Source organism: Lepisosteus platostomus, chromosome 23 (genome assembly GCF_059453375.1).
Source record: "Lepisosteus platostomus isolate fLepPlt1 chromosome 23, fLepPlt1.hap1, whole genome shotgun sequence".
NCBI lineage: Eukaryota > Metazoa > Chordata > Actinopteri > Semionotiformes > Lepisosteidae > Lepisosteus > Lepisosteus platostomus.
In genome coordinates, this window is record NC_142633.1 from 17,524,816 (window position 1) to 17,546,263 (window position 21,448).

Below are 21,448 nucleotides of genomic sequence, written 5' to 3' on the forward strand. Positions count from 1 at the left end.
TACACCTGCGCGGGGAGGGGCGCGGGGTGACATGTAAACCAAGCCCTTTACAAATTCCGTCTCTTCCCATTAAGAGCTTAACCAGGTATCGTCGCAGCATGCAGGCGCTCCTGAGGAAAGACGGAGACAGTCCCGTCTTTTTGAGTTGTTTTTTTCTCCCGGTGGCGCGCGCGGTCTTCTGTTCTTTTTCGGCGACCTCTCCCCCAGCTCCTTCGACCTTCCCGACTCTCCACCTCTTCCCAGAGGCTAAGGGTGCCGGAGAGGGAGGCGCAGGCGAGCGAGAAGTTATTTGTCCTTCAACAAGTGTGGAGAAGAGGAAGACGAGCTCCTCGCCGTGCGAGCGCACACAATGGTGTCTCTTTCCCTCCGTCGACGGCTCCGGCTCCCGGAACGGCTGGGTAACACGCTATCAGAAAGTAAACCTTTTCATTTCTCCTGCTTTCTTCTCTTTTTTAAAAAACCATCCGGTTCATTTTAGCTGTAAGGTTAACGTCATGCTCGCACGTACTGTAAGAAGGTTCAGTAAATATAATATTTGTAATCTCAACATCTGAAGATGCTCGATGACGGGGCAGAAATTTTCCACTTTGTGTTTGGGGTTTTAGGGAAGTTGGGAATTTCATGGCAAGAAAATCATTGGCATCAGATTCCTATCTTCTGAAAAAAAGGAGAGGGGCGGACAACGGATCTGAACGCTCATTCTTTTACAGGATAAACCAGTTGGGGCAGGTACAGGCAGACAGCCAGGCTTGCCTAAGGTATAAAAAAAGAGTAGCCCTCTTTTCACGGTTAACACTAAAATTTAACCAAGCAAGAGGCATTCGGTACTCTTCGTAATGGGTAACTCTTTTCTTTTATTTCCGTTTTTAACGCTGGTAGGAATTTTCTCAGGCTCTTAGATCTCTTTTGCTTTCCAAGGGCTCATCGAAACTACAGCTAGTTTCGACAAAAGCCCGAGCTGTACAGCGTGTTGCGTTTCAGACACCGAATGTGCTGCTGTACCATCAGCGGAGGCAAGGAGAGAACAGCAGTTTAGCTTCGGCCACAACACGCTTCAGAAACACCGGTCAAAATACTTTTTTACTGTAAGAGATAGAAATGCTTTTAACTAAATTGACTTCTTTCAAAAAATACTGTTTATAGATGTTATTTTTTAACAATGTGTTCTACCTCTGTGAAAGAAAAATGACAGGGGCTCGTTCTCAGTTGCTTCTTCTGGTACAGCTGGATAGACTTTAGACAAAAAGAACCTTCTTTCCCTTCCTCTCTCCTGTACGAGAACCTTCTCTGCCTGCAGTGGTCCTGTCAGCTAGCTGGTAGGTGAACGGGGTTTCGCCCTGTGCTGTGTTGTGGCCATCGAAAGGCTTCTGAAAGCTCTGGTGCTGTCTGCTGCCAAGGGCTGCAAGAGACAGGCGGACAGTAGCGCTTGTGGGCCTAGCCGGTCGGTAGAGGGGACTTGGTGTTGTTTGCTCAGGCAGCAGCGAGACAGAGCAGTGTCATCAGTCTTCAGGAGAGGAACAGTGAGGTGGAGGGCTTGGATTGGTCAGGAGACGTTGGGTATAAATGTGCTCCTTCTCTTGTTCTCCAAAGGGTTTCTTTCTGCTTTATTGCCCTTAAGAACCACGCTCGAGAGCACACAATTCGTTCTATCTCTTATGCCAGATACTATTACGGTGTAACAGACTTCTTGATCCCTTTTATCGTAAAACGACGCCTTAGGATTTTAACTAAAGTCTGGGGTAGACGCTTTGGAAATGCGCTCTTTTCTATGGATAGCGTTGACCGTGTGTTTTCAAAATGTCCGGCAGCTGGTTTATCGGCCGCCTGGGAACTGCCCCGAGCAGCTCGAGTCAGGGCAGCTTCTGTGAGCTGAAATGGCTACAGGAGTGTGAGTGTGTGTGCGCGCAGGAGCACGAGTCTTGTCTCGGTGAATTCTCCGCAGGTGCGCCTGCTGTGTGTCTCCTGGCCAGTGTGGCGAGGCCGGTGTGCTTGGGCAGGTCGCTGTGTCCTAGTGTGTGCTCGGTAAAAACGCGCGGGTTCAGGTCAGGCCAGCTGACGCCCCCGGTATCGGCAGGTCCAACAGGAGGACAGCCATTTTGTAATTATGACTAAGCAGCTTGCTCTTTTGTTTCCTGCGAAGGAAAGCCAGGTCTCCGAAAGCTACTGCCGTCCCCTTGTTTAACAGCTCATTTTTGTGATGCTGTGAAAAAAAAACCCACGTTTGTGGCCATTAGCAGATAAAGTGCTAAAACACCTCTGTGAGAAAATCCTGCCTGTGAGCTCCAAATGACCAATCTCACACACAGACACGCAAAGCCCACTGAGGCTCTAGTCTCCGCTGGCAAGCTGCGATCCTGTCTGTGAACAAAATCAGAGAGATACCTATATAACTGTAGAGGATTTTAAAAACACAGGGACCCCCCTTGTTAAGGTGATCAATTTAAATAAAACACTTTCAGAAAAACGAATGTTTAAAAAAGTTTAAAAATAAGATCAATAAAAACTCTCATTTCCACTGAAAAAATATTATTTTCAGGAAAATTATTTTGAATAAATTACTCAAAATACCCTGACACCAGACCTGTGAGGTGACAAGGACATGAGTGAGAAAAGGGCCCGTTCTACTGCGGATCCACACCAGAGGGCAGGTCTGGCAAACGTCACGTCACACAAGGGAGTATTAATTGACTTTTAGTTAAAAAAGGCATATTCAAATTTCTCTCCCATGCAAATGAGGAACGCTTTGGAAAGATATTCAAACCAGAAAGAGAAAGGAGAGAACGGAGAAGTCAAGACAAAGAAGCAGTAAAGAAAGAGCACAGTAGCCGAGAACAGGCAGGCAGAGTCTCGTTTTTTTTAACTTGAAAACAAGGCCCCGTTTTGTCTCTCAGGGCTCCAGGTACCTGTGATAAGATCCAGCTTTAGATAAGGTTTTGGGTTTCTCCCTCATTGTTCTGTACCTCGTCAGTAACTATTGATTAAGCTGCAGTGTGGCTTAACCAACAGGTCTTGCCGATTTCCCAGTGGAGTCACATTCCATTTGTGAAGGCAGGGCTACCTGAGTAGACTCCTGAGCAAGGCACAGCCAGCTAAAGCTCTCAGGGATTAAGTCTTACCTGGAAGGGTTCTCTTTTTTTAAAGAAAGAAAACTTTGCTGAGGCACTGCCTTAAAAGAAAAAAGGCTGAGACAGGAGGAGCACAGAGTTCAGGTAATAGCAGTAGCTCTTTACTAGCCTTGCACAAAGGGAGGAGCCCGGGGTCAGTTCCTTGTTTTTTTTCCATGCCTTCCTTCATATTCATTCTCCCTCTTTTTTTCTTTCTCTCTTTCCTCCTGAAGGCCTGAAGCATTTGGTAATAACGCTGATGATTAACTAAATGAGAGCTGTAGTCTGGGCAACCAGCGGTCGTGTTTCTGTTTCATGGGTTCTGATTGACCAGAAGAGCCAGAGCATTCAGGACTTGGGAAACTGAGATTTTTTGGGGTTCTCCACTTGCATTCTTCGCTTGGGCCTTTTCACCACGGTAAGGTTACAGGTGCTCTCTGCTCTCCCTTCTCAATCCTGCCCGCTCCCTCCCTCTCCCCGTGACTGCACACCCGCACGTCTTTCAAAGCTCCACGTTTCCCCCTCTCTGCTTCTTCTAACTTGCTGTGCTCAGCAAAGGCCTGCTACTCTACTCTGTTCTCGCTGTCTCGCGGTGAATACGATTTGTGCTTCTACTTGTGAGCTCGGGGGTTGCAAGGCACAAGAGAGACAAGTTTTCGTAAATTTGTAATTTTCATGCTGTGTGCAGATGGAGGTAGGGAGCAGAAATGTTAAATAACACGTCAACTGCTGGTCAAGAATTACTGATAGTATAGTGGGCAGATCTCAATTCCGACTGTTTTTAAGAAGAACATTAATATCAATTTTAGTAAATAGTACAGAACCATAATCTCAATGCTCTTTGATTTTACAACTGTTACAGAAAGCTGTTAAGGAGCATTGAAAATTACAGAGTAGGGACATGCAGAGCTCTGAAGGTGATATAAGTGAAACTTATATTTTCTCAGCTGAAAATGTTTTTGGTGCTGTGCATTTAAGAGACTGTGATGCTGTGGTTTTATAGTCTGCTGGGACAACTTATTAAAAAAGCACAAATTTAAGAGTTGTGCATTTTAAACCATGCCTGCACTATTAATAGCAGAGTGTGAATTTCTGCCCTATGTAACTAAACCAAAAAAGGGTTTTCTTGTTACTCAGTAAGCTATGTGTCATTGAATGACCTTCTAGGTGCTGAATTTGGTCACAGGTTAGTCCAGTTCAACATTCTTACTAGAATTTATCTCACAGAGCAAACAGGAGTGGCTGGGGCGCGGGACAGAAATCACCCTGTCTCTTAAATTAGCTTTGAAAAAACGTAGTTAAATCCAGAAAGCAGGTGCTTCACCATGGTTTACACCAGCATTAAGTTGTTCTTGCCAGCTGATGGATTGTTAAAAAAAGCCGTTTGAGCCGTTTACAATACGATGAATATTTTCAGGAACCTCGCAGCCTAGAATAAAATCAATGGTGACAAACGTGTTCTGTCGCTCAGCGAGCACCTGCGCGCAGGGATGGGGGGCTGCTGTGTGCGGCAGTGATGGCCGAGCTCCTCGGGGTTCCCCTGCCCCCCGGGCGCTTCAGAGAGCGCCACGGCCGGCTCCGCCGTGCCCGCTGCCCACCGGCTTCTTATCATTGCGGGCTGTCGCAACAGTAGCCGCCATTCTGGTCTGGCCGTTTTTTCTGTTGTAAAAATAGACCAGTCAGAACAGGTTTCGGCAATTATTAACAAAGGCGGTGGAGGAACCTGCTCGACAGTCTGCTGTGCGTGGGTATACCGCACTTTCAGGCAAAGGCCACTGGGTTTACAGCAGAGAGGAGCGCGCTGCAGCACACAAAGCACACCTCATCCCTGTCCTGAACCGCACCGGGTCCTGGAAACAGACACATTCTTACACCTTTTAATCAGAGTTACAGTGTAATTCTACTAATCGCAATGTGATTGTACTCACTTTTGCACATTCTTAATTATGACGAAGAATTATTCTTAGAACGCAGTAGCCCGGTAACCCCTTCGGTTGCGAGCAGAATTATGCGGTTTGCAGCAGTACAGCAGCACAGCAATGCCTAGAACAGTAAAGGTCGTCTATGCTGGTGGACACTGCAAGGAAAGTGTGATACAACCTGTGTGGCTACTGGAGGCAACACTCTGGCCCCACGGAAGCAAAGCAGTTTCACTTTCAGTCCCGAGAATCTGGTGTTTAGATTAAAGAACGCTCATATTTTTGTTTAGTCTCAAAAGTGTGTGCTGTGAGCGGGGGTGTTTGTGTGGGGGGTGGGGGTCTCTGGATTAGCCGAGTGTGAGGCCTCACGTTTCAGTTAAGGGGGGCCATTTTGCTCAATGATGCAGACTCGAAACAAAATGGTGGCATCAGTGTGGTGAGTCCACAGTGTCCGGGCTCTGGGGGACGCTGCCTGCCCTGATTAGGAGAAGCAGGATCTCCTGCAAGTCTACAGAGGAATGCAGCTTTACCTGAGGCCTCCTCCTCCGTCAGTATTGTGTTTCAACAGGCATTTTCTCCTTATTTACATACCTACACAGCTGGTCTGGGCATCACAGTGGCCCTTTTTGTCCCACATTGTTCGACAAACATAAAGTACTGAAAATGATCAATTTGATCATGTCTCAGTATTTAGAGCTGCAGCAACTTAGCCTGTTTGTGTTCTAATTTTAAAAAAATCTGCCCTGGCATTTGGATATAGGACTTGAAGGTAGTGAGGCATGAGTGAAGAAAATCTTACCAAGACTAATAATTCCTGTTTACTTTCCATTAGCCTGTAATTATTCTTCCACAGCTGTAATTTCAGATCCGTTCATACCGGCTAGATTGTTCCCACAACCGTTGTTTTTACTTGCTGAAGCGGATGGATGAAAAACTTTTTTTTTGGGGATCAGTCTGGATCAATTCACATTTATATTGTGCTTTTAGCTGACGTTAAGGCTTAAAAAAACAGGATGAAATGAATTTCAGCAGTGAATTCACTATTTTTAGAACATTAGGGACACGGGCAGTAGCACTGTGTGCTCGGTTGAGATGAGGCCTAGACAAGTGCCGAGACCCCCTCTCCGTTACGCCCCCCACAAGAGCGCCCCCATCGGCTCTGCAGTGGCTGCGAGTTTCTAGACGGCAGCTGTTGTGCTTTAACGTGCGTTTGATGAAGACCAACGCTTCCAGCTCGGTTGGATGGCCATTGACATCTTACTAGGCAGCATTGGATGTGATCTCCCTTTCTAATACTGCCTGGTAATGATGATGATGGCTCTCTGCTTTCATCGGAGGACAGCTCAGCTACGCGGGACAAGAAACGGCGGCGGACAAGCGGTCAGGCGCGTGGCCCCGAAGACCACACCACTGTCGCACTTCCCACCTTCCCTTCCCGTTCCCCACTCGGCTCCGGCTCAGAAACGGGCTCAACCGCACGTCTTCCCACCTTCCCACCTCCCTGCACCTCCGCACAGCCTGTCCTGTGCCAGCCTTTCACACGTTTCAGAGAATTGAAAAGCCCTCACAAACCTGAAATACCACTCATAGGCTTGATTTGGTGCAGCCCTGTGCTGTAAGAATAAAATCATCAATGCTCACAGGATAGTGAATTTAAAACGCCTAGCATATTATCCTTTTTCTTTTTTAACTATGCTGTATATGTCTATTCATATGAACATGGTTCATATAAAATTTCTCCCTTAATGCTCAGGACATGAGATAATATAAAAAACGCATGTCATTCAGGAAAAGAGATGGGGTCTGATTAAACAATCCCACACTGAGATCCTAGGATTTTTTCTGCACTCCTAAGTGAACTCCTGTTTCCTGGCGAGGATAGACATGGCTCTCGATGGACATCTTACTAGACAGTGCTGGATTGTACACCTGGGTTCTAACACTGTCTGGTAACGATGTTTACAGGGTGACCCAAGGGCTGCCGCACTCCCGCCCCTCACCGGCCCTGCCATCACGACTCCCGGGCCCGGGCTGCCCGGCAGCTGCGCTTCGGCGCCGTTTCAAACACAGGGATCGCAGCTGGGGTGGATGGCATGTGGACAGGGTTCTCATCTTTGCCTTGTTAAAAGAGGGTAAAGCACGCGGTTTGTCTTGCCATTTTTCGCCGTGTCTTCCTCTTTTTAACGGCACTGCCTTTCGAATCTTTTGGCTGCTGCAAGTGAGTGTGTGCAGGTGTGTCAGTAGTAGGGCTGAAGCACAGAATTATTAAAACAGTCCTTTTACCCATACGCAGGTTTACCCTGGTGCAGTTTTACCATGCCGTTACTATGCTCTGAGTACACTTTACCAAGCCCCGTTATACTCTTCTGTTCCAAAGTGCTTTCCAACACTTACTTCACACTTCTGAGGCCATGGGCTTTTCTGATCAGCAAATTCCCTGACCTCTTTGAGCCCGGCCTTTGCACCTGATGTAGAGCAATAGCAGAACGCTCTCCACACCCCTGAGGAACAGAGGTGGAGGGGAGAGCTTGTTACTCTAGAGCAGGACTGACCAGCTCTGTCTGTGGTCATGCTGACCATGGCGGCTGGAAGGTGGTGGACCTGGGGTGGATGAGGAGGTTTAGCAACACTAAAAACAGATACTGTGTACTGAAATCTTTTTTAAGAATTAAAAGATCAGTGGGAGACACCGGTAATATAGCAGGAGAATCATAATAATTGTGTTTTAAAAAATGTACAATTACAGTGTATGTGAAAGAATTAATGTGGAAGTGCTTTCAAAAGCTAAAACTGGAGGCACTTCTTTACACAGCAAGTTGTGGGGGGTTGGAACAAGCTACCCAGCCATGCTGCTGAGGCTGATACCCTCATTTCTCTCAAGAAAGATCTGAATGAGATCCTTCTATCAATTAACTCATCACTACCAAATGGCCTCCTGTCCTTTGTAACCTTTCTATCGTTATTAAAACATACTTACGATTTTCTTTATATGCTTACATTCAAAAAACACAAATGAAAGCCACAGTCCCTGTATCTCATATGGAGAGGAACAATAATGCTGGAAATTAAAATTTCAGAAAAGAAACCATTTCAGTCCAGTTAAAGCACTTCTACGGATGCCATAACAAACAGGCCTGCAGATGGGAAAACTCCCTTCAGAAACTATGATGATTTTTTAGAAGTTACCTATTTGGAAAACTATTCTTATCAATAGGTACCGTTGAGTTCTCCATCATTCAGATTGTAAGCAGTCTCGCAGTGCAGTTGTATTGCAGTGGTCATGGCTGTGGCTGTGAGCAGAGCACTGCAGGACCTGTGGTGGGGCTACAGGCTCATGCTGCTGTGACTGGCCAGTCAGAGAGGCAGCAGAGTGCAGCCCAGGACCAGCGCAGAGGACAGGCAGACTTCAGCGGCAGGGGAGGTCTTTGTGTTCCAGCAAATATCCGTCTGCTAATGCTCTTCATAGGAACCTGAACTCAGCACTGGGTGAGAGAGCCCTCAAAAAAAAGAATAATTCCCCTTGCTGACACAACATTGCTGTGTTCATGCATTATTACTTTTGTCATTTGTTATTTTTTAATCTTCCAGCCCAAAACAAATGCACAGGTAACTGTTTTTTAATTACTGGCAGTTTCATGCAGCTGAAGCCTCGTTCGTAGAGCTTGCACTCTTACGTTCACATGCAGATCTGCGTTCGAAGCCCCGCCAGCCCCTCTGCGGGGTGGGATGTGGACAGAACATGTTGCTCAAGCTGCAGCAGGGTGTGGGCCCTCCTTTGTCCTGGAGGTTTATTTGCTATCCTGGCCCGTTAATAGGGCCTGCCACACCCAGCCCTAGTTAAAGAATAGCTGCTATTGACAGGGGCTGCTGCACCAAAGCGCAGGACAGACAGGAAGTACCCCACCCCCGAGCACCCTCTCCTCCCTGGGCACTGCCAGCCCTGCCCGGCGCTTCTCTCCTCGCCAGTGCATCACAAGATGGTGCCCTACTCTGAGCAGGAGCTGGCCTTGCACAGACACAGGCGCCTCTGATACCTGTGCTTTTTACAGTGTAAACTGCTTTCACTCTGTTCCTCACATGGTGGCCTGTTCAGAGACAGGAAACATGCATGTGTATTCAGGGCACAAATGCAGAAAAAAACTTTTTTAACTAATGCTTTATTTTTTGCTGTCTCCTGTTGTTTATACTTCATGTATCCTTCCGATCTGAGTTTTATCCTTTTGCTGCTTTTCAGAAGAACTGAGGGCAATATTAATGGGGGTGGGGGGTTAAACTTTTAAAAGGGTTCTGTGGTACAGTAGGTGGCTGACGGTCTAGCAGTGTTTGCTAAGGGACGCAGCTCAGTGTGAAAAGGGTTTTAATCTCTGTTGAACATTAAACTAACCTGCAAATATTGAATTACACCTTTATTTACCCAGTGCAGAGCAGAGTGTTCATGAAATATGTCACAGAGGAACGAAATGGTATGATGTCACTTTTTTCTTCTCTTCCTCCTTTGTGTTCTGGTTACCTAATTAAGCGACGTCATTGACCTTTGACTTACAGTACGTGTACACACCCAGGGCTGTTGCACTGTTCCCTGAGCTTTTCTTCTCCTATTTTTTGTGTGAATCAAAAAGCATGACCTGTTTAGGGACCCTGTCATTCAGTCCAATGAACAAAGAGAACAAAGAAACCGTGGAGCATCTGTACTGTATGTATATATAGCTATTAACTAAACTATTGTGCTGGGTAGTCTTTTCAACGGCTGCGTCATTGTTGTTATCCTCGGGATCAGCACACATACATTTGATATTCATTGAGAAGTTTCAGGTAACAGGAACCAATGTAATTGTCTAATGACATTTTTAAGTATGTAACTCAAGATTGATGCGTTTTCTCTCAGATACACCAGTTTTATTAAGTTTTTAAAAGTTTTGTTTTGACTCTTTAAATCTTACTGTTTATTCCTCAAAAACACGTTTCATGTATTAAACGTAAGTTAATACTGTTAAATGAATTAGATTTTAAATTTGAATTTTAAATTCCCATTTAACAGTTAACACCAAGGCAGTGACTGAAAGGTACTTCCTAACGTTTATTAGAATAAAAAATCTTATTGTAATATATTGTACAAGGTGTAGGCTACAGTACATGTTTTGACAGTTTGATGAGCTGACTTCTGTCTCTACAATTCATGCAATCTATTCAATACTCCCTTTCAGGTTTTTAAAAACAGTCTGTGATGTAATAGTGTACCTAATCCAGCCCAGTGTGATTACAAGGCAAGGCCATCTGGGATTTGGGTGCATCAATAATCCTGCCTCATTGAGATAAGAGGGCCACACTGTAACTGTAGAAAAAGGTCTGTTTTTATAAAAAGTCTTTTGATTGAAGGCTTGTGAAAAAAGTCCACATATTATCTCCCAATCTCCTTAAACCAGGCTCTCAAAAGATCATTCCTGAGAACATGTTTCTGATTCTACATTTTTTGTCTTGCAATAATCTGGCCATGCCTGCTCACGAAGAGGCTACCGGCAAGATTAATCCTTTCCCCAGAAGAATCTGTCTCCATGAGCTGGTTTTAGAGAGAGAGAGCCACTTCTCTGCAGCTTCGCTCTCCCCTAACTGCCTCCCGTTTCACCTTTTCCTTCCCAGAATCCTGTCTTCTCCAGGTGTAGCTCAGAGGTCACGGAGGCCAAAGCATGACCTGCCTGTTGATAGACGTCTTACCAGACAAGGTTAGATCTAGCTATTCCTGTCTAATACTGTCTGGTAATGCCGTTCATTACGTGGCACAATCCCTACGCTTCGCTTTCTCGGCCAATGGCAGACAGACCAGCGCGTCCAGTCTTTTAACGGGCAAAGATGATGATGACGATGATGATGGTGGCTAAATGAACTATGAACCTTGCACTGGAAGACTGGCACGCTTTACAGAGCTCTTCCAAGTGCATTGAGTCAGAGTTTGCACTGACAGCCCCGAGCCCGCTGGATCTTCTGCAATGCGCTGTCTTTGCACACCTGCAGTACGGCCGATGCTGGGTAACCTTGTCACAGATCCCACTGCTTTTTCTGTTTTCTCTGCTTTGCCTTCTGAGCACAAGGAAATAAAACAGTGAAACAGACCAGGGTGCTGCAGGGGTGGCTGTGTCTCTGGGAGTCCTTCTGGCTGAGATCAGCCCTTCCCTGCTGGCTAGCGAGTAGTGACAGGACCCAGACTCGAGCCTACCTGGATCACAGATCAGGAGGGGTGCAGGAGATGGAAGCTTAATTCTAGAATTACTGCTCCAAAAACACGGTATGAAGCATTTTATTATGTTTTGTAGAAGTTTCCACCTACTCATCATTAAAACGAGTAATCCTGTCCCTGCTGTTGCACCTGTGATTCAGTGTGCTCAACAACAAGCCCTCCGCTGCTCAGCTGGGATCGATGGCTGCTTCCACTGTTGTGCTCACTTTGTGTGCTTTTCAACTTGTGGTTTCCAGGTCTCCGCTCTCACTCAGCGGCTACATTCTCCTCGCGCCCTGATATTTGTATTCAGATTTTTCCACTCCTCTCTCAGCGTCAGTATAAAGCAGGACTTGGTGTGTGCACCCTGCTGTGAATTCAGGGCTAGTGAAGCCAGGCTTGAAAGGAAGCCTTGGTATTTGGAGAAAAATAGCAGAATGTCTATCTTGCAAATTGGTCTTATTCTCACATTTTTTAATGTGTGGTCACGCTCAACTGCATACAGATGGCTGAGATTTCATGGTATCTGAAGAGCGTGTGAGGTAGAAAACTGCCAAGTGTAATTTTGGAATTAATTTTTGATGTGCAATTTGGAGGCTAAAGAAAATTTATATCTTAAATACACTCATTATTTATCCCTGCCTCAAAAAAAAATTTAGTCCTGGAAACGAGACCTTTTAGTCGTCATGGTTACCAAATTCCGAGCTAGAATGACTCAGCCGAGCAGGCTGTCCGAATAGCTTCGCTCTCTGGCAGTGCAGAAGTGCAGTTCTGTGGTATGCTGTCTGGCAGATCTCCAAGCCTCCTAATCAAATGCTTAGGTTTTATTTTGGCATTAATTTCCAACCTGATGGAAGTGCACACTCATCAGGTACATTTGTATGTCTCTTGTAATACAAATAATAAAATGTGAAAAATATATTTTGATTGAATTGCTGTTTCTTTTTTACAAGTAAAAAGTATGGATGCCACTGTGCATGTTATCCTAACGGTCAGGTGTTTTGAAAATGAATACCTCTCAATTCCAATACTCAACTCTATGAATTGGCTACATCACTCTGCTCTCCTCCCCACTGATAGCTGATGTGTGGTGAGCGTTCTGGCGCACTATGGCTGCCGTCGCATCATCCAGGTGGATGCTACACATTGGTGGTGGTGGAGGGGAGTCCCCATTACCTGTAAAGCGCTTTGAGTGGAGTGTCCAGAAAAGCGCTATATAAGTGTAAGCAATTATTATTATTATTATCAACCATTCACTCATCACATTCAGTCCCACAAGTGCAGCCAGCAAAAAAAAATCAATACTCCATGTTTGTGAACAAGCAATACAAGTCGTTTACAACAGCAACTGCAATGCAAACAAACTAGCTATGTTTTAATAAGCGACCAATCCAAACACAAATTCAGTCTGATCCAAGATATTGCTAAATACAGCTGTGACCAAGCCGAAAAAAGTAAGCTATGAAATTGTTGCAAATTTTACAGAGCCTACTTATTCTGCAGATCCAGTTCAGCTGTACACAACAGTCAGCTAGTGGAAACACAGCAATGTCCTTTCTTTAAGGAGCCAAAACCGAAAGACAAACTCTTGAGCAGGAGAAAGAGTCACGGGAGGGTTTGGAATCAAATCAGGGCCTGAACCACCCAACCTCCAATCCAGCCCCGGTGGCGGTTTCCATAGGATACAAGGAGGAAACCCTGGGAACAGGAAGATGTAATCAAGCCACAGGCTTGTGAGGCGCTGAGATTACAATGCAAACACCGCAGATAAGCAAAACACTCAAAACAAAGCCCAGTGCATTATTGTATCATGGAAATGGCCATTAGGAGAATTATGAAATAAAAAAACAACTCCACAACGCAGGCTGCTGTTCTTTATTAGTTTGTCTTTGTTGCAAGCTCCTTTCTTTACATTTTCACTGGGCATCACACTAACACATTGATCCAGGAGGCGCCTGCTTCAAGAATAAAACATTCCAAACTAGGGTCTACTCTCTAGATCGATTTGTACTCCCCAATCGGCACCATATGGAGCAGTTTGTTTTGGAGTAACTGAAAGGTCTAGAACCACACTTCAAAATTTATACATCTACACATACAGTATATGATCTGTATTCACACAACAGTTACTGGTTTCTGCAGTTCTGTGAGTATATGACCTCTGCAACTTCTTTCGCTGGCATAATTAACAACGACATGTATGTGTAAAGGCAGTAAAGTCAGCATTCTTTTCTGGAAGGCCTTTGAGAAAACACCTGCCGCCATCTCTGCTCTGCGCCAGTGTGCAGTGTCCCTGGGCAGGCAGAACGCTCTGACTCTGCAGTGAGCGATCAGGTTACTGCTAACAGTGCTCCCTTTAAATACCTCTCTCTCCTGCCAAGACCACATTGTTACCCACAACAAAGAAGACCAAAAAAAACAGACTCACGATGTCAGCCAATGAACTACAGATTTATTTCACAGTGAAGAGGGGCCCGCGCCAGTGGGCTCTCTCTTACCTCTCCATATTCAAACTCAAGGGTGCTTTAATTCAGATTTGTCTGGTGTACTGTTGTTTGCCCACTGGCTGTCCTGAAACAAACGCAGCATCCATTATCTGAATGTAATCTTGCAGTGAGGCAGCTCGCCCATCTCTTCCAGGGGGAAAACTGCATCTAGCTCCTCCACGACACAGACCTCCCTCTTTCATGGACTCTGGCCCTCTTTCTGTGCTCAAGTTTTCCACACACGAGCCAGCAGCACAATGTAATTAAAATAAATGTCACTGTTCTTAAACTGGCAGAAGACAAAACCATAATCACACTGCCTAGCGAAAAAATAATAGTACACAATCCTGAAATAATCAGGACAAAATCAACAACTAATACTAAGGTCAGATTTAAGCCTACTTGTACACACAAATAGTGTAATTGACCAGCGATTCTGGTTGTGTAGTATAAAATGAACTGTGATGTGCTGATTAAGTCTTGTGATTTTTTCTGCTGACTTTTTTACCAGTGTGTGCCATATGCAACACGTTTACATAGGCAGAATTTCCAATATTTCCCAAAATGAACTCACAATTTTCAAACCAAGTTTAGACGGTCAGCTGTGATCACACCATATGCTTTTTCTCTTCCCACACAGACACTTCAGTTAGTTCTTCTGTCACTTCCACAAGCTCCCCCCTTAACATCATGAAGTGTTGACTGTCTTTGCCTTCCTGTCATATTATTTTCAATCCCACAAGCTGTTTCAGTACCACAGAGAGCTTCTCTGACAGTTCCATTAAGTCTCATTTGCACACTGACATCTATTGCTTTGACACAAGTCTGTAATTTTCTGTCACTTCCTGCTCGTGTTCTTGACTGGGGCTTTAGAAACAAGGTCAGAAAACTGTTATGGTTTTATAACAGGGCAGCACGGACATACCATCTGTTTTTGTGAATAAACCTCAAACTCTTTATGTTGAGACCGAGGCAGAGTAACTCGGTGAATACTCCCTCTTCAAAGAGTACAGACATCAATATGCTTTCCTCATCTGACATTCTGTTTTGCAGTGAGAGATGCATGGCTGAGGGAACTTCAGAGCCTGTTATTCCACAAAGAAAATAAACACAGTTTGACAAAGCTGACACAGTTCTTAAAGTAGAAAGCGCAGACAAAAATAAACAACGACAACAAGTTGTGCTTTGTACAGTACATTGAAAAACAGAGTGTTTCTGTCCAGATGAAGCTGCAGTGAGTAGAGGGAAGAGGCCAGGCCTCAGTCACTAGCCTTGAGAGCATGCAGACTGACAGATAACTCTAACCTGACACCTAGCATTATCAGAAGTCTGACCTGTTGTGGCTCTGGGCAAGTGCAGTCTAGTTCTGGAGATGCCAGTGGGAGCTTCCGTAAGCTGCAGTTCTTTACCCCTGGAGAGGGTATCCCCGGCTCTGAGGCTGCAAAAGTAAATTTTAAATGGCAGAGCCCCTGTGACACTAATTCCTGAAATGTTTAGACAACATTCTGTGCTCACTTAGACACAGCTTGGTAAATATCCATTCTGCTGATCCTGTGTCCTGTCCCTGTCATGCTCCGCACTCTGAGACCTCTCTGACAGACGCAAGCGATCGTCCACGGGCAGGACACCAGCCCTGAAGCCTCTCCACATGCAGACGACACAAGATGATCTGTACGCTAAATCACCAACAGGAGGGTTATTACCCTTTCATCCCATTCACTGGGTTTCCATCGAGTTCTGTAAAATATCATATTCAGCTTCAAACACTCCAAATACCATTTTACTGTTTAGCAGTAGTGCAAAGCGGAATTTATTTCAAAATAAAACATATCTTTCTCCAGTAGATAAAGTAGATATTAGAAGATATCGTGTGGCCCCATTCCAATTCTGCACTTTAACAGGACTGGTGCCATATCTGCTATATTGATCTTTCCAATTGTCTAAAGAGCAGTTAAGGAACAGCCATCAGCCATCAGCAGTCTCTGCAGACTGGAGGGGTATCTTGGTATATAGTCCTGATACGCATGAAAAGCTGCGGATAGATCATTTTTGTCCAAGAATGAGCACATTTCCATGTCTTCTGAACACCTTCCACAGGCAAAGTACGCCTCTATGTAATCAAACATGATTATGACAAAGGAGAGATTCAACTGTCAGTTCAGGCCCAGGTAGCAGAGTGTGACCTGCACTGCTGCCAGGTGGGCTGCCAGGCTCCGCCCCCCCGTCTGTCACTGACCCCTGGGCTCCCCTCACAGTTGGAGTGAGGGCAGTGCAGAGTGCAGGGCAGAGACAGTGAACCCAGGGGGCGGGGTTAGGGGTCAGGGGTCAGGGGTCACAGAGGAACTCCAAAAGGGCGGACTGGAAGACGGTGCAACGTGCACAGACACGCCGCGGGCGGCCAGACCGGATTCTCGCGTGCAGTCAGCGAGGGCTAAGCCACAGGGATTGTCAAGGCAGAGCGCTGTGACGAAGAATGCGTGGGCCATCTTCAAGCAGCTTTGCGTGTTGGTGGTTTGTGTAGTTAGGAACTGTGCCACAAATTAAGGAAGGGAATTACGTGGAACCAGAAGAGGTTACAGGTTTGAGTTCTGAAGAGCAGGTCTCTAAAAAAGGCTTTTTGACAAGAGTAGTTATCATTAACAGTTGGTGATTAATTCTTTGCAACACACCTAAACAATAGAGAACTGAATAACAACCAAGATACAAAATAATATGCAAAATGTATAGTTATTTTAAATAACTGTGCACTGTAGATTTATCTTTTAAATATGCTGTGAATTAAACCTTCATTTCCACTTTCTATGTTTCTTTGAAAATGAAGGATTTCTGGTCTTTTATCATTTCTTTTTATCCTGAGATAAAAAGGATACATTAGCTTTCATGTTACTCCTTAATTTAGTCTCCAGAGGTCAGGGCAGATGAGACAGTACAGACGAGTTTGCTCATCTGCTTGCTTTCTTCTTCTGTAGTTGCCGTTGCATTTTAATGGTTTGACAAAGCAAAACGTGGAACTCTCCTTAAAGAAATATTCTCCCTTTACCTAATATCAAATAACAGGCTTAGGAGAAGCACCAGGGAGGGCCCTTGTCTGTGATAATGGAAAGCAGTCAATTTCCAGCAGAGAGGAACTGTCGCAATATTCTGAGCTCTGTGCCAGCTCTCACTCCCCCTCCCTAGTCTGGCCCTGGCTGCCCTCCTTCAAACAAAGAGTGACACGTTCCTTATATTAATAATTGCATGAAACCTAATTTCACTTTCACTTAGTCGTCCCTGATCTGTGAGATGTGGTTTCAACCCTCCCAGCATGAGGTGACACGCACTATTGACAAGAATCCAGCACCACCAGAATCTGAATATCAGCCACACCACGACTGCACCCAGGACATCTTCACAGAAAATGATTCATGTTTTTCAAGCAAGATTACACTCGTGCGTTGACCCCACCTGTAGAAAGCATCAAAATCACTTCCGTAATTGTGGACTGACTGGAGCAAAGTGCTGACAACTCCTGGTATACAGGAACACCTAGAGTGCACACGTTATGATGCAGATCGGCTGTATTGGTTGTGCCACCTGTGCCGCTGAGCTGGGGAACCTCCTGGTGCCTTGTCAGGTGAGACACCAGCCTGAGGACCTGCTGTCAGAGGCTCTGTTCCCACTACTGATTCAGAGACGCTGCCAGTCTTTGTAATACACTCTGGATTAAAGCATCTGTGAAATGACTAACTGGCAGCACTATAGCATCTTATTTTGTCTAGAGTTTGTGTTATTTTTAACTGTGCTGTCAGGTGTTAGGAGCAGGGAGACACTGGACATCCGTAGTACAACGACCTGATATGACTCACAGCACAGAAGGAACGAACTGGGCTCGACATTTTTTGTAAGCAGCTCTGAAACAGAGCAACTAGACACAGCAGATCAAAGATCACTGCTTCCTACACCACCATTCACTGGAAACAGAGAAGTAGACTACTAGTCACTGTTTACACTGCCCTGTGCAGCCCACCTCACTGGGTGGGACTGCATGTCCAGGGGAGGAGGGCGGGAGAGGAGCTGGAGTAAGACAGATATTTCAGTTAACGGAATCAGTTTTCTGGCACCTATTGTAGACTGCAGCTGTTTCTCAATCTGATTCAACACACGAAACAATAGAATGAAGGGATTTCTACCACTTAAGCCTAAATCCTGCTAATGCACTGTGCACTAATCTTTCTGTCTAGCTTTCTATTTATATATCTATATAAATCTGGGGAGCACAAAAAGCTTTTAATAAATGCAAATATCTTAATATTTATATATAAAGATTACATTACTTATAAAGTAATAAAACTTTTCAGCCATTTGCCACTATAAACCTGAATCCAAACAGCTTTCTAAGGTAGTAAGATAAAGTAACATGGGAATGAGGAATAATCGCAATCTTGAGAAATAAAGAGCTGAGGGTTTGAGATCCTGACCAAGCAGAAGGCTCATCAGCGCTGGGTCCAGAGGGGCAGGTTCCTCCTCGGGCCGGGGGCTGCCGTGGCCTGGATTCCAGAATCGCTGGCCCTGCCGCTGACGTCAGGGGAGACGACGGTGCTCCCGGATGCTGCGAGTGTCTGAACGCTGCTCGGGTGTGGCCGACTGCTAGGCTAGAGGATTAACGCTTATTATTTGCTCATAAGGCTTTACAACCCTGACAGTAAGAGGCTCTGAAACTGAGTAACTAGTCACAGCAGCTGTGCATGCCTGATGCACAGAATAGGATCAATTTCCTCCTTAACATACAGACACATGAACAGTAATGTCGATGTCCTGCTAAAGCTACTACAACTTCAACTGTAATGAATAATTCCTGAAATTAGAATTGCACCGCGACATGTGACAACACAAACAGTCCTTGTGGTCGTGAAGCACGATCCCCAAGATGCCCGAAGAAACATCTGAAACAAGTCCAATTAGCGGCTAGCAGCCAAATCAGTTAGATGGATCTAATGACTTCCTCTCGTTAAAAACCTTAATTAGCTCATAATGACGCATATATACATATACCCCATGGGTAAATTGGCGTTAATTGGCATGTTTGCATTTTTCGGGATGCACGCAAACACCTCCACTGTCCACTCAGGTCTGTGTCAGGACTAACTAACACGGAGCCCAGTGTCTCTTCCCCAGCAACAGTGAGGCAGAGCTCGAAGAGCCAGGGGGCATGTCCTGTTACTGGCCTGCTGGCACTGAGAGCAAACAAGCGAACCACCTGCTGAGACCTCCTCCTCTGGCACGGGGCTCTCCAAGGGTCAGCTCTGCATTCACTGCTCTTATCTGGCAATGAACTACGTGAAGCAGCACAGCTCAATTCACATAAATACACTGGCTCTGCCTACTTTTGCTTAATATTGTAAACAAGATTGATAGAGCATGGATTTGAAAGAGTATGTCCATCTGTCTGCCCATATAAGAATATTAATTCAGTGTTACTCAGCAGAATCTTAGCACACTTTAAATTCTGTTTTGTTGATTGACTTGTTTTCCAGTTCATGAAGCAGAACTAAAATTATTTTGAGATAGTTCTGTTTTTAGTCAGACCTAATTGAAATGTAAAATAGTTTTAGAAGATGTGGAACACAGAACATCTGAGAACAAGAGACCCTACTGTACTTCACACAAAGTGTAATGGGACATTGGAAGAAGTTATCCAGCTGTTGAAGCTGATACACCCTGGCTTCCTCCAGGAAGAGACTGGATAAGATTCTAGGATCAACTAACTACTAGCAACCAAATGGGCTAGTTATTTCCTCCAACCTTTCTTATGTTTTTGCATTCTGTAGCAGCAGAACTCTTTAAATGGCCAATTGTGGACCTCTGTGCCGTCAAGTTATTCTGCAACAGCAATGAAAGAAACATAAATTTACTTTACTTTTCTTTTTTCCTAAAATTTGCAACAACAGTAAAGGGATTTTTCACAAATAACCAAGTGCCTTATTAAAACCGCACTTTCCAAATGCAAAGACCCGCGCTGGTGTTGGAAGCGAATTCCTCAGGAGCCTCTTTCAGGTGGCTTCTCCCAGATCAACAAAGGAGTGCAGCCATAATTACTGCTCTCTATACAGGCAGGGCTGCCTGCAGCTCAGAAACCAGACGGACTAGTTTGTTTCTAACAGAGAAAAAGGGTTTTGCCTTTCGGTCTATTTATAGTTGGAGGCACAGAAAAGTGTATTTCTCAATACCATATCCTAGTAAAGAAATCACCCAGAATTCTGTGACTCATCTAGCCTTTTCTCAAGCTACTGAGTCCCTCCACTGGGTCACTACAGAAAAACAAACTCATAGATTTTATTCTGGTTAAGCATTGTTTGCTAAACTTTTTGGACTGTAATTTGAGAGTAAATGTTATCCTTTGCATTATATAAAGCCCATTCACAATATCAATCCACTGTTCAAATGTTTCTTGTGATTGCCCGTTGACTAGCAGCTAGGAGAATTCCTAGTTATGTCTATCTTTTGGATCAATGTGATCAAAGGGAACATTTCCCAGATATAATACAGAGAATTCAAAAGGCGTGACTAAATTTCCTGTCTCATTAAGATCTACTTTAGCTGTATGAATTGCCATTACTGCTGTATCTCCGGGCAGGACCAGAACATGTGTGAGAAGCTACCTGCTCTCCACATGACCCCCAACATCGTGATGTGGTTCCTTCAGACTGTTCTATGCACATGACTGTGACTGACTGTAGGCAACTTTCCCTTGAGCACTCAGAGTTGCCCTTGATAAGCATGTCAGCGAAACCAATAATAAAAGAAAGGCATTAACAAAAAGAGAAGCAGAGGTGATGCCATCAACATTTTATATGACATTATTTTGAATATGTTCAGGTGGGTAGCTGCGTCAGCATGCGTAGGCTGCAAAGGAACAATAGGTTTATTCCATGCTGAAAAAAAGGAAGAAAGAAAACACAACGTTTCGGCCGTGGAGCCTTCTTCAGGTCTCAATTTTGAATATGTGTAATACTGGACAACTGTCCTCTGTTTACAATTCAGTATCTCAACTTAAATCTTATTGATTTAATCATCAAACTTTCATATCGCCATGCTGTAAGAAGAGATTGTAAACTGAAGGTTTTCTTAAATCAACTGATTTTAAAATGGTGATTCTTCAAATACTGCGTAAAAAGCTGACACTTGGAAAATGAGTGACATTCCTAGCTGCTAGATTTATACACACATAAAAGGAAGGCTGGTAGAGTCACAGCTACCACTTAGCAGTGACACATCAGGATGATCAAGTCTTTGCTTTCATAATTTACACAAGACTAATTATATCTAATGAGAAATAATTCCAGGAAGGAAAGACTGACTAAATGCTCTGACTTGAGACAGCAGGTCCTCAAAATCCTAACGAATCCCCACGGACCGTCAGAGGAACAACTCCAGAATGTCCCACAGATCGGCTTCCCGCCCTCCCCCGCCCCTCAAACTCGCATCACTAACCGCTGGTGCAGCACAACCGGCTCACCTGCTGCGCTCGAGCTCATCAGGAATTACTGTTCTTCCTGCTCAGGAGAACCTGAAGAGGCTGAGACGGATGAGGGAGAATGCGCGTGGCCACCTGAGGGACCCGGAGGAGAGGTGGAGACTGCGGATGAAGTTTCTGACGCAGGCGAAGAGTTACATCGGAACTCCGTACAGCAGGAAGTACCAGGAGCCTGGGAGTAAGCTCCAGGGAGCAGATGTTCCACACCCCTCTTC

At 44.9% G+C, this 21,448-nt stretch overlaps 1 protein-coding gene and 2 long non-coding RNA genes across 6 annotated transcripts in view; 2 read left to right on the forward strand and 1 right to left on the reverse strand.

Annotated features, from left to right (window-relative positions):
• LOC148642232 (uncharacterized) overlaps positions 1–21,448 on the forward strand; it is a 21,881-nt gene continuing 433 nt past the window's right edge. Inside the window, exons 1-2 of one of the 4 annotated variants that reach the window (XM_088616927.1) lie at positions 1–416; positions 21,261–21,411. In XM_088616927.1, coding sequence (XP_088473053.1) covers positions 99–416; positions 21,261–21,411 — 469 coding nt within the window. In that variant the 5' untranslated portion in view covers positions 1–98. The other 3 variants (XR_015929560.1, XR_015929558.1, XR_015929559.1) reach the window with 3 other exon arrangements.
• On the forward strand, positions 10,661–13,093 carry LOC148642233 (uncharacterized). Its single transcript, XR_015929562.1, has 2 exons — positions 10,661–10,743; positions 12,799–13,093. It is a non-coding gene; the product is annotated as an uncharacterized LOC148642233 (long non-coding RNA).
• LOC148642234 (uncharacterized) overlaps positions 13,431–21,448 on the reverse strand; it is a 49,672-nt gene continuing 41,654 nt past the window's right edge. Inside the window, exons 3-5 of the long non-coding RNA XR_015929564.1 lie at positions 15,055–15,158; positions 14,646–14,805; positions 13,431–13,945 (exon numbers count right to left, since the gene is read on the reverse strand). This is a non-coding gene — a long non-coding RNA (uncharacterized LOC148642234). The remainder of the gene's footprint in view (positions 13,946–14,645; positions 14,806–15,054; positions 15,159–21,448) is intronic.